Genomic DNA, 13,577 nt, shown 5'->3' with positions numbered 1-13,577 from the left:
CACAGAGCCAGGCCTTTGAATCACTGTGTCACAAAGTGATAAACCCAGAGTTTAAGAAAGTAATGAAGCGTGTTGAATCACGTTGCTCTCACCAAAAACAATTACTAATAATATTCTTAATGAGAACAGAAAAAGAGTTTGTACCAATACTAAAGTAAAATAATTTTTACAATATTGTTTATATGATCTTGAATTATTTCGATCTTTATTTTGATGTGGTTTATAATAAGCATCTGTAAATAATACGTACATAACACATACAGAGGTACATGTAAAATATATAAACAAATATACATATATCTGAGGTGGATGCTCACAAAGTTTTACTCCTACAGGTGCATGATCAAAAAGGTTTGATCACTGCCCTAGGCAATCATTGATCACATTAAGCACTGGGAAATGCAATCTGCTCAAAGAAACAGCCTTGAAAACACCTCAGAATTTCTCCTTTGATCACTGCCCACAGCTTCTTACTGTACTGCTGACAGCTACTTGTGTCACTGCATTTATAAGAGCCTGTTGATGTGTTCTGGGCTGCAGATAAAATGTGAATCCCAAAGCTTTCCACTAAACCCAAGCCTCTCCACTCACCTGTTTCTTGTTGTCTGTGGAAAGTGTTTGAATTCACTTCTTTTAGCACATACAAAGAATTCTAAAAGCATGGATGTTCCATATGGGAGCAAAATTGATTCAATTAACACTTGTGCCATTGCTCCTGTATGTAGTGCTGTATATTGCCAGATCTTAAATTCCCTAGGCAAATTCCACATCTTTTCAGGAGGCTGGTGAAAAATTGGCAAGTGAAGCACTCTGGCAAAAGAACTTTCCTTTTCTCTGTCCTTGTCTTTCTGCAAATTTATTGTTCTTTTCTGGATCATTCAGAGGGAGCATGCAAAAATAATTATAATGCTTAGAAATCTCCACACACAAAAGAAAAATATGATAATCCTCTTTGCAGCAGCTATTTGAATATATCTGATATAGAAAAGGAGATGACCCAGGGTAAGAAGAGGCTGTAGCAATTATTTCATACCAAATTGGAAACCATCAACAGTGCAAGACATGGAGAGATTAAGTCAACAGACATAAAAAAACAAACCTAGGCATGTAAAGCAGGACATCAGACACTGGAGTGCAAACGTGAGGATGGAAAAACTCCACTTAAGCTGCAGCACAACCCTTCCAATGCAAATCCCTTCACCAAACTGAAAACACTGTAACTGAATCTTTATCCAATTTGCATGCTTAGTCAAATCATCTGAGCTATCAACTCCAAAAACAACATGTAAAATAGCAGAAATATTAAATGACATTAGGATACTCCTGCCTCTGAGATAAATGGGTGAGCATTGCCCATAACAGCTCCTTGGAGCTGGCAGCGCCTGGCAGATCTGAGGCTTTCAGGAGCCCAGGAGAAGCTGAGCAATAATTGCAAGCTCTTGAGTTGCAATGGCCACATCTGTTGCTCTCCTTTGTCTATCAATTGCCATAATTGAATCCATGGCAGGAATTCTAGGAGATGGAATTATCTTGGCTGTCAGTGCATCTAGCTGCATTGGGAGCAAAACATGGTCTCCATATGATATGATCATGATCTCTCTGAGTTCATCTAGAATCATTTTGCACTCCTGGACTATACTGGATTTTTTCATGAGTATATTTTCTGAACACTTGTATCGTGAAGAAAATGTATTTATAGTTTCCAATACAGCTTTTATGTTTCTGAACTGCTCCAGTCTCTGGTTTGGTGCCTGGCTTAGCGTCTTCTATTGCATCAAGGTTGCCAGTTTTACACGGCCTTTCTTCATCTGGATGAAGCAAAGAATTGCCAGGCTGGTACCCTGGATGCTGCTCACATCATGCCTCCACTCCTTTGCAGCCGCAATTCCCTTCGCCTTAGATCTCTACAATGGGCACAACAACTTCACTGCTCCTTTACCCATGACAAACTCTTCAGCAATGAGAATCACAAGGAAAGACAACTTGACTTTATTGATTTATCTCTGTAATGCAGCTATAAGTTTGCCTTTAATACTGTCTGTTGTTTCAAGTGTCCTGCTGATTCGGTCTCTGTTGGTACACACCAGACAGATGCAAAATAATGCAAGTGGCTTCAGGGATCCCAGCTTAGAGGCCCATACCAGTGCTATCAAGTCAATCTGTTCCTTATTTATCTTCTACATTACATATTTTACTTGTTTGCTTCTTCTCTTAAGCAATACTTTTTCATTTTTAAGTGATGGGGAAACCATATGTATGGTTATAATGGCTGCCTGTCCCACAGGACACACATTGGTCTTAATTTGGAGCAATCCAAAATTTCGAGAGCTGACAGCTAGGATTTGGCACCACACTAAATGTCCACTCAGAACCACATCCACGTAAAAGACATGGGCTTAGCCTGGGCTTTCTAGTTTAGATCCAAATGAATTAAATTGAAGTCATCAAATAAATAAAGTAATAGACACTGGGATGAGTAGATTAGAGCCCTGATCTGGAATCATGAAGAAGGTGGAAATTTGCTTGACTTGGATGTGAGTCTTGTTACGAAGTGTGAGTTGTCTCCTATTTGCTGTATTTTCCTTGGAAATAATCATGGTTTCTCTAAGACAACAGGAAAACAAGGCCACGAATCAGATTCCAGCATTATTCAGGAAAGAACAAGAAGGCCTTTTGATCCTCCTGCTCTTGCTGAAATAGTGATCAGTGCCAGTGCGTTATTGTTACATCAGGACTGGAGCTTTGGGACCCTTTCCAGCTGCAGTGGGAGTTTATTTACTTCTAAACCGACTGTCCCTGAAGCATACATCACTTGAGCCTTGTGTTCACTAAGCCCATCCTGATGTAAAACAGCTGGCTTGGATGTTGTCAATCTGTTTGCAGCAATTTGACCTGAGTTTGTGACAGAATTGTTTAACTTTAAAAATTAAAAAATACCAAGTCAAAGGATGTCTTGTGTTGGAGCCTTCCTTCCCCTCATGACAGAAATGTTTCACAGGTGACAGAAATGGCTTGCAGGAACGTTTTTTATGCCGTTTAACAAACCTGCTGAAAATTCAGAACTTGGCAATGACACCCCAGCATGCCATTGTCAGCACCACTGAAACGTGCTGGCTCCCAGCTCAGCACCGTGCAACACCCGTGTTGGGAGGGTTGGTCCATCCTCTGCCCTTCCCTGCTGTCCCCTCACCGGCCTTCAGGAACAACCCTCAGACCTCTCCAACCCCACCAACAGGTAAAACACGTGGGCTGTGCCCAGCCCACAAACCGTGTGTGCTGTCCTGCTCCTGGCTGAGCTCTGAGGCACACGGCTGCTCAGCAGGGACACCCTGAACAGCTGCTCTCACACGGTTTAGTTTACCTTCCATTATTCCACATTCCTCATGCCCATGAGAATTGAAAGCGCTCCCTGTGCTACTTTCCTGCCTCTTTCAGTACATCTTCCCTCCAAAGCTTTCTTTGCATACAATTAAGTTAAACACTTACCAGTTCATTAACCTGCATTTGGGAATCTAGGAGGGAAAGCTGACAGAAATACTGGAAGGCACCTTATAGGGTCAATCTCCTGGTAGACCTTTCTGTCTGTACCTGACCAGCTAACTAACTATTGGCATATGAATAAAAATATCTTCAACATGCATTTTATCGACTGTATACTAAATCCCTGTGTTCTGTTGGGTAAATTATAACTTTGGTCAGGATTTGTTCTGGGAAAGAAAATAACAACCCCTGTACTAGTAGGAAAATGACAGTTACGAGGATTATGATCCTTTGATGTCATGCATCTTGTCTCAGAGGAAGCATTCTTCTTTTTTCTCTCTTCTGTCTGGAAGCTGAAGGTTGGTTTGGTTCCCCCACCTTAAACCTACCAGTTTGCAACCTGAAGAAAGTTTCAAAGTCATGGACTCAGACCCTTCCAAAACATCCAAACTATGTCCACACACACCAGTGCCACATAACTGCAATGGCAGCTCGATTCAAGCCTGGAACAGGAAATCAAATCAGTAAACAAACAAAATTCAGAGCTCATCCTGCTCTAACACTGCAAGAAGGACATCAGGCAAATCATGTTCTCTTGTACCTCTTTCCAGTGAACATCCAGGAAAAAAAACCCACAAAATTTTCTAGGAAACTGCTCACATGTAACATAAAACAATGAGGCCAGCATTTGAAACAAATCTCTTTCCCATTAAAGATACTCTTCTGGATTTCTATAATTTAATGATAAAAATAATCATCAGTGAGTAATTCAAAGAAAGACAGCAGTCCCCATTTATTTTCTAAAGCACAGGCTTTTCCAAGCAACGAAACAATAATTTGATTAGAGTCGTTAGCTCAAGGCAAGAAATGCAAATAACTATAGGAGAAGTCATTACAGGATCCTTCTCTGATTTGCATTCCCAGAAGCACAGCTGGAATTTTCATAATGGAAATTCTGGAAGACATCTGATGGACTCTGCTTTCAACATCCATCAGAACACGATTTAAGAATAGATAGCACATGTACATGTTGGCAACTGGGCACATTATATGATGGTCCTTTACCAGCTCTGCATGCACATATTGAAATGAAAGGCAGGAATGGAACATTTAACTGGATAGTGCCTTAAACCAAAATACACAGCTATTCAAGGGACACCGTTTCTTCATCAAAATTCCTTTTCTTCCATCTCAGTGGAGTTTAGTTTGTTGAGATATGGAAGTGCAAGAGTTACTTTTGCCTACAAGTTGCAAGAGTCTTACACAAATTTTGTTGTTTATTCAGGCAAATTTACTGAGCTCTTTTTGTACCTTTTACTTATGCAGTGAAATCTCTTAGAACAGCATCTTTTTTTTTATGAAGGGAAGTTAAATGATGCTACCTGCACTTAGCCTTTGAATTATTTTCATTTATGCTTTGAAATAGAATTACTTTCCTTTTTTTGACACCTGGAACACTGTAGTAGTGTTGAAAGTGCTCAGTAAATTGAATAAATTTCACATGTTAAGCTCAGAGTTGAAAAAATAAAATTCTATTATCTTCAAGCAATTGCACACATATGTAAATATGTGCGTATTGAATTAATTTAAAATGCAGGACTGGCAGAAATTTCAGTTCAGCTATGACAGCATATATGTGTTTGTGAAAGCCCAGGAGCAGTTAACATCAGTTGCTTGAAAAATGAAGGAAATTTCTGCTTAAGGTCGTTGTCAGCAAATCACTGTTTTTACCACAGTCACAGAAAGGGTGTATCTACAAGTACATCTTACACTCATGGATTCCCAGATCACTTATTTTACAGGAAAAAAAGAGACCCGAATAGAAAACCTCATTATTGGGTGTTACGGAAGTTGAGCTCGCTAAAGAGTCACCAGCAAGAGTATCAGTAAAAATCAGATTTAATACTAAGCAACAGCATGACAAAGTTCATTGGCAAGGTTCACTCACTAGCCAGTTAAGGCACAAGAAGGGTAAAAAAGCAATAAACGAAATGCACTCAAAACAGAAATGAACCAAGAACTATCTATGTGTGTGTGTATGTTTAAGTGTGTGTGACAAAAGGATAGAAAGGGCAAGAATAAAAAGGAATACAGTCTAAAAGCTTAACAGTACTCAATTTTAACAGTACTTAACTTGTACCTTAAATGTAACAATTTAGCAAAGGAAAAATACTTAACAGCATTTAACGTAATTTAGGTTATACCTTAAACTAAACAATTTTGCAAAGGAATAACATGCAACAGCATTTAACTCAGCTTATAACTTAAATGAAACTTGCTTACAGGCCTAAATTACTTAGATATCTTAGGTGCTTAAACACCTAAGAGAGCAGCATTTCTCCCCTTTTGCCATAGCACAAGCACACTTGTATGCACACAGACATAAAGAGTCAGTGCAAGGTACCTGTGAAAAAATTCCCCTTGAAGGTAGTGAAATACTCACTTCAGATGCCTTTGCATCTCCTCCATGGGCAAAGGGTTAAGCCTTGAGGAGTGGGGGTACCAGCCCAGGATCCATCGTTCTTTGGTGATCTCCGAGTGCAGCAAACGAGAGTTCGCTGGCTCTGAGAGGCCCTGCTCAGAGGGAGGTCGCTGCTCACAGCCACTGAGGTCCAGGAGAGATCCAAGGGTCTCAATTTGGACTGCTGTTTATAGGCCACAAGCGAGTGGGCCTCAGTCATAACAATGTTCCATCCTGGCCGCACTTGCAGTTGGCAACTTTCTTTCAAAATGTGGGAACAAGGATGTTATGCCATTAAGGCAAAAAAAATAGTTTCCAGGGCTGTTCATAAAAAAGCCAGGAGCTCGTTAGGCAGTACAAGCTCCTGGGAGCACTCAGTGCTTCTGATAAGCTCAAGAGAAGCGGGGCCCAAGTGCTGCTCATCAAGGCAGAGGCCTAACGAGCATTTCTCACATCACAGTGCAGCCTGAAAGGGCAGGGGGCTGGGGAGATGAACCACCACACCCAATAAAAAGCTGAAGGGACAGACATCCCTAAACAATCTAAGAGGAAAGAGCTACCAAATCCTTTTCCCACATTGCCTGAACAAAAGCTAAGAAGATCCCATCGCATAAGAATAAGGCATGAAATAACTTGCACTCTCAAAAGTGGGAAGAGAGTTGCAAGGGAAGATAAACATGACACACAGTCTTGGTACAGGACCAAGAGAACAAAAGGGTCAGAGAAAAGCTGAAGGGAACTAGGTAGACTATTGTATAACAGGGTGCAAGAGACCAGTAGTACAAAGGGAATTAATTAATTAATTAATTAATTGGTGGAGCTTTCCTTAATTATCTGTTGCTTTACCTCAGCATCCAATTACATGTTTCTTCATCATTTATGTTGGACACCACCACAGTTTTCAACTCCTGGACAGGCAGGATCATCAGTCTTCAGTGTTTGACACACTCCTTCCGACCAGAGGCAGAAGCAGAAGGACACATTATGTATCCCTAAGGGGATCCAATCACTTTGCTTTACCGAATCAATTTTATACAACCTTCAGAGCCTTGGTTATTAATACTACTCAGGTTGACTCTATTCTATGTGTATGATGCTCAATTTTTCTTTTGTAGTCTCTTCAGACAGCAGTAACAAAGCAGATGCAGTTTAATTAATACAGCTTGCACTGAAATCATGGGGTTTTTATTGCCTGTTCTTTCTGGGCACAGTATGGAATTTTAAAGGAAGATGATCCACAGGTTAAACATAGAAAGAGTTAAATGAATATGCAGGCAACCAACAGAATATACAAAGAACTGTTTACTGTAGTTTGCATCCTTGTGATTACTGGTTGGACTTTTACAATCAAAGCATTCTATCCTCAGCTAAGTGAAATGGAAAAAGCTATTGGATTTTTGAGGCTTTCCTGGACATCCACAACTTTGTCTTTTTCTGAGTATATACCTTAAGAGCAATGCTATTATCCTGATTTTAGTTTGATTACTGCCTATACACAGATGATACATGTAAAATGTGACAAATAACACAGCATCTTGGAAATATGCCTGATACATTTGCATATAATAAAAAAATTATAAAACCCTCCAAATATTAGTAAAAAGTGACTAATCATATGTGATGCCTAAATTTTCAGTGCTGAAATTATTGCCTTCTAAAGATATAGTCATTCTTCTATTTTTCAAATATGAAAATTTAAGGATTCAATCAGCCATACGTAATAGCAGAATTTGCAAATCTTGAACAGATTTTCTCTTTCTATATATCAAGATATGTGACATAAGGTTTACTGCAAATTCCATTTTCCTTGACAGAAGATTATGCCATGGGGAAAGAGCACAAAAAATATTGACTTCAACATCTTTTATTACTTAAGAGGCTATTTTATTACAATACATTTTTAATTAATAAATAGCTATTCACAAAGCAAATACACTTAGCTTGCTGTCCTGGGTTGCAGTGTATTCTATTACCATCCTCAGGAGCCGTTGAAACCAGGTGGGGCAGTGTTTCCTTGCCTCCTCCCCCCAGACTATCTTTCTGTTAATTGCCCATCATTGTCCTGCCACATGACTCAGAGATAACTCCCTCCGGACTATCTTCTGTTAATGAGCCTAATCAACACTTGGCCTCATGACTCATTACCCCATTGTGAGATGCTCCACCCAGAGGGAGGAACCAAGCATCCCATCGTGGATATAATCTGAGGCTGAACACCAGAGACACTGGCTTCCCACTGGATTTCCAGAGGACAGGAGCTACACAGCCACCACTGGACTTCCTGAGGAAGAGCAGACTGTTTTACTACAGGATCACTGCTTCAGAGGACTGCAGCCACCATTCTACCAGACTGCTACCACCACCCTGCCTAACAGGGTGTCAGGTTGTACCTTGACTCTGTCAGTTTGACAGTGTTTTCTTTTACCTTTTTTTTTCCCCTTTTCTTTAATTTCCATTAAATTGTTATTCTGACTTAGTGCCTCCCACTGGTTTGTTTTCAAACTAGTACACTTGCATAGTTCCCTCTCTCTTTCTTTCTGTCTCACATGCACATGCACACACACTCATAGCAACCGGTAATGGAATTCCAAAAGGAAAACAGATTTAAATTATTAGCAATAATCTCTCACCAGTGCTGAAGGAAGAAAACATGCAAAGATTGCAAGCAGCAGTAGAATGTTGATTAATGAGTGATTTGCATCCCTCAGAGCACATCTGAAATCCCTTTATTAAGCTAGAACTGCGGTGTTGTGATGGTTTAGGCTGGAGAAACTGTGGGTCTGGAGACCTGCTCCCAGAGAGACCTGGTCCACTGTTTTTAATTTGTGCCTTCAGATTCAGGGATGAAAGATTTAAATATTCAGAGGAAAAGTTTAGAAACCTTATCTTACAAAAAGGGATAAATACAGACATACATGTCACCTGGTTCCTATTGAAACTTGATTTTGCTCTTGAGAACTGAGATGCTGGCATTTAATTAAAAACTAGATGAGACCTCACTATTCTTTAAAGCAAAGGTCAGAGCATAATCTGCCATAATTTATGCAAATTTTCAGTGGCCATTGGATCAGTTGTTCCATTGTTAGCTGACTGCATACTTACCATGAAATCCTAGACAGTTACCTCAAGTTAATTTTAATACACATGGTTTGAATAAATATTGATCTCATGAGTACTTAGAATTAACAAAACTTGAGGGGGAAAAAAAAGTAACAGAGAATAATACAAAAAGATTTTTTTAATTATTGTTTTAAGAAAAATAATACAGAAAGCAACAACAGTCACAAAAAACCCCTATGTATAAATTAAAATGTTTCAGGAAGTGTGCTGAAAATACCTGCCTTAGACCACAATTCAAAGAAGTCATTAAAACTTTGCTTTCAAATTGTTTAACTCTTCATTCAAGGGACCATAAGATCAAAATACAGTTTATTCTGAAACTGAATAACATGTTATCTTTTTTTACAATAAAAATCATATTGGCTTGCACTTGAAGTCTCCCTGAAATCAAATTTTGTCAAATATTAATATTTCTTCAGAGTATACTTTCTTCAAGTCATACTTTCACTGAAAAACTGACTGACACTTGTCCAAAAGCATTTGGGCTCACAAGACAGTAAATATACAACTAGCTTTTGGAAGGTTTTGACAAATACCTTCGTAAAGATAACACAAAGGTAAATACCACTCCAGATAACTTCATTTCAGATGTCTGTGTAAACCATTGTCAGTTTGAGATACAGAGATTAATCCTTCTTGAAGCTCAGGTTTATCTTAACCACAGGATGCATCTCATTTCTCTGAAACCCAAAATCCCTCGACACAGCCTGAGTAAGGAAGAAAGTGGTTTCCTTCCTAACTGCTTGTTTTCCTTCAGACAGCCCCATCTTTGCCTTAGTACTTAGTGTATTACCTTCATCTCTTAGCTCCATCTGTGTTTTGTTTAAAGATAATGGCTGTTCAAAGGCACATGTACTTACACAGCCCCAAAACAAGTTTTGAAGCAGCCTGTACTGACTCTGGACCACAAGACATGCATTTGGATGTGCTTATCTTTCTCACTTTCGCAGGCGTATGGGACTGACAGTCATAGAGACCTGGAGGAAGCCTTCAGAGATGTGTACAGCCTTCTGTACAAAAGGGTTCATACTCTGAACAGAAACAATCAGGCAAGAGTGGTTTGCCTCTTAGTTATCTTGCAGTGAGTGATGTCTTTTGAAATTCTATGTTATAATGTAACAATAAAGGTATAAATTTCACATAGATACAAGAGAACTGCGTTCAGAGGGATTGAAGGTAAAGATTATTGCTGCAAGCTGAAATCATGGGACAGGACAGTGTCCTGTGGGAAACATGATGGCTTTTGGATCAACTCTGGCTCTGCATTTCTGTCATAAAAGCCCACATGGGGTGAATTTGCATGAATGAGCAGGGCCTGTGTGTGTGTGTGATACCAGAAACCAGATCAAAGAAAGAATAGGTAGGTGCTGAGAGGCAGCAAGTAAAACTCTCCTAAGAATATATAAGGTCTGGAGACTCAGTCCTGTGGATTCACAAGAACAGAAAAACTCAGAACATCAAGATTCTCAAGTCTCTCAAGGCCACAAGCACGTCATGACACCAGGTAATTGTCAGTGAGTGTCTGAGTGTGAGGCAATAACTGAGCATAATGTGTGAATTGTTATCTGCTATTAATAGTAACAGCTTGATTCTACTAACAGTCTAACTAGTAAGAAGTGATCTAATAGACATTGATTGTGATCTTTTTCTCTCCTGACTTGAACACCCACCAGGAAAATTCGCAAATTTACTCATGAAATCACCCTATCCTTTCTTGACTCCCTAGGACTAGCACAGGCTAATTAGTGGTTGCCTGCCTGAGCCCCATCTGTACCTCACTTGACCAGTAAATATTCCACTAATCCTGCTCATTGTCCCTTCACTGACCTGCCTACTTTGCATCATGTGCATCAGGAAAGTCTGAGATTTTGCATATCCTCAGGGCAGAGTTGGTTGTCAAGTACCAGATAAAAATCCTATATGGTCACTCTGGAGGAGGCATTTTTTGTGTGCTCTATGGCAATCTTCTCTTGTATCTGCAGCAGAAGTAAGATTTATTCTGAAGGTCTGTTGTGGTAACTCCTGAACAATGGAGAAGGGGTTTAATGGGACTGTTGCAGTCATCAAATCTACATTTGTGTTAATCAAATGAAACGTGCTTTCAGTGATTATGACCTTGGTCATTACTGCAAAAGCTCTTTCTGTCACAATTTTGACTGGGAACTTATTCCAGGGCCTTATTTTTCTGATTGTTAGAAACCTCCTTGTGACATCCAGTCTTACATGTCTTCATAGCAACTTTATCCTTTTCTTTACATTATATAGTCCTTGTTCCAGTTAGTGTTAACCTGTCTCAAAATACTTAGAAGCAAAAGTTTGTTTTGTTAGGCTGACAACTTTTCGAAATCTCTTCATTACCCTTTGACTGTAAGATGGATTTTGTATTCATCTGATCATCCCTGAAGACCCTGTTCGTATTGTTCCAACTCTAGCACATCATTTTGCTGAGCAAAGTATTGTGTTCAGTTTCTAAACAAAATATCTCAGAGTAGTTCTGCTATTTTCTGCTTGATTTTCCCAGAATCATAGAACCATTTTAGTTGGAAAAGATATTTAATATCATCAAGTCCAACCATTAACCTAGCACTAAACCTAATGGCCTGTGGCCCTAAGTGCCTCATCTACATATCCTGGAAATAAATCAAAGGATGGCGACTCAACCACTTCCCTGGGGAGCCTGTCCCAGTGCTTGGCAACCCTTTCAGGGAAGAAAATTCTCCCAGTATCTCACCTGGGCCTTCTCCAGCACAATGTGAGGTAATTTCCTTTCATGCTGTCTCTTCTAATATCCACGGGCACTGGCACGTACCTGGTTACATGGACATAGGGCCCATAAAAGAGGCTCTGGTCATCAAGGGCCTGTATGCTGAGACACAGATCTTACTCTTAGGCTTCCTGGGTTGGGTTTAAAATGTCAGTGAGAATTCAGTTGGTGGACATCAATCAGCAAAGATTAGTGCTAAGTGAAATCACTGAACCTCAGTACAGGAACAGACATAATAATGGATACCTTACCTGTCTCTCATTAGCACGATCTGTAATGGGGTTTTCCCTACCCTGACCACATTTCCAATGGAGTGGCAGTGACTTTCTGTTTTTCAGAGGTCTGTATCAGGTGGCAGAAGCAGGATGCTCTGCAAGGGAAGGCCAGCCAGGAACTGAATCTGATAGCAAACCAGGCATGAAGCAAGATCCTCACAAGAGGTGCAGTCCCATAGTACCTGAACTAAAACAACCTTCCAGAATAGGTCAGCAACTGCAGCAAGGTTAAGCCAGTAGTCCAGACAATCCAGACAAAACTGTAGTAAAATGGTAGTCCAAGATCAAGCCAGAAAGTCAAGTCAGCAGATTAGGGTCAGTAGCAGCAAAGTTCATGGCCAGACCCCAGCCTGGCTGCCCTGTAGCTCTACCAGAGACCATAGGCAGCTATCTGACCTCCTGAGCAAAGAATGGGCAGCCCCTGGCCAGATTCTCTGTTCTTGCTCATGCAGCTCTTTCTGCAGCACTCTGACCCAAGGCTACCCTGCTGCAAGGTTACAAAGACCTTGAACAAGCAAAGCCCAGTGAGAAGGGGAAGAGGTTGCAGAACTTGGTGTTCTAAGGACCTAATAGCATGGATATTACTGAACTTGGGATTCTGGATAAGGAACAGATAGATGCCATCAGACAAAAGGGGGATCCTGTCAGTGTCATAAAAAGGAACATGTGTTTAGACTGGTGTAAACAGCACTCTTGTTCCAGTTGTCAGAATGAGTCAAGCAGCCACTGTTTAATTAACAGCAGCTTTTATTTCCCTGAAGTTGGCATTCTAGAGTGAATGAGAGAGGGGGTAGAACTACCAGCAGTGGTCACCTGAAACAAAAAGAAATTCAGCAGAAGAAACAGGAAGGCCTGTAATTCAAATCCTAAGGAAGATGGTCTTTTAAGAGCTTCTGCCCACAAAGCTTTGACAAAATAAGGAAGCCCTGAGCCTGCCCCAAAGACAGAGAGGGTGTCGTTTTCTACTCACCGAACCACCTCTAGTGATAAACACCATTTCTGTTGATTGGAGTACAATTTCTCCCAATAAGATGGACAAGCTTCAAATTTAGGGGCAATCTTTGCCTGTTTCTCTTCTGAAGTGATTCATAAATGACCAGTGTTCTGCACTTTCAAATTCCTTTGTCTGGTGAGAAATAACCACATTGCGAGCTGCTCTGCCTGTGCCACCAATGTTGGTCCCATAGTAAAACAATTCTGATGAAGACATCAGATACGCAATCATCCTTCATATAAGGTCACAAGCACACTTTTTGAATTTTATTGGAGGCTTTGGTTCCTTCAGATTGGAGATTAATCTGCTGATAACGTCTAAAAAGGTGAACAATATTTCTATTGGTTCCTTCACGTAGTTCGTGCTAGCACGTGAATCTATATATTTCCTCCTTTGTAGTCGTTTGCGAAATACAGGAATGCCCTTGCAGAGTTTGATCTAGGGAATACCTGGAGAGTGAAGTTTCATCTGTCTGTGGTTAGG

General features: G+C 40.2%; 1 protein-coding gene across 1 annotated transcript; it reads left to right on the top strand.

Annotated features, from left to right (window-relative positions):
- The first annotated feature begins 1,449 nt into the window (after positions 1-1,449).
- Positions 1,450-2,385, top strand: LOC125336887 (taste receptor type 2 member 40-like). Its single transcript, XM_048325999.1, has one exon. The coding sequence runs from the start codon at positions 1,450-1,452 to the stop codon at positions 2,383-2,385; it is 936 nt and encodes a 311-aa protein (XP_048181956.1).
- Positions 2,386-13,577: the final 11,192 nt, after the last annotated feature.

This window comes from Corvus hawaiiensis, chromosome 2, assembly GCF_020740725.1.
Source record: "Corvus hawaiiensis isolate bCorHaw1 chromosome 2, bCorHaw1.pri.cur, whole genome shotgun sequence".
NCBI classification, from domain to species: Eukaryota; Metazoa; Chordata; class Aves; order Passeriformes; family Corvidae; genus Corvus; species Corvus hawaiiensis.
The sequence above is the reverse complement of the archived record's forward strand: the minus strand, read 5'-3'. Positions and strand labels throughout refer to the sequence as shown.

Excerpts from the sequence above, each read along its gene's own strand:
- LOC125336887 (XM_048325999.1), top strand. The coding sequence starts at position 1,450 with ATGGCCACATCTGTTGCTCTCCTTTGTCTATCAATTGCCATAATTGAA.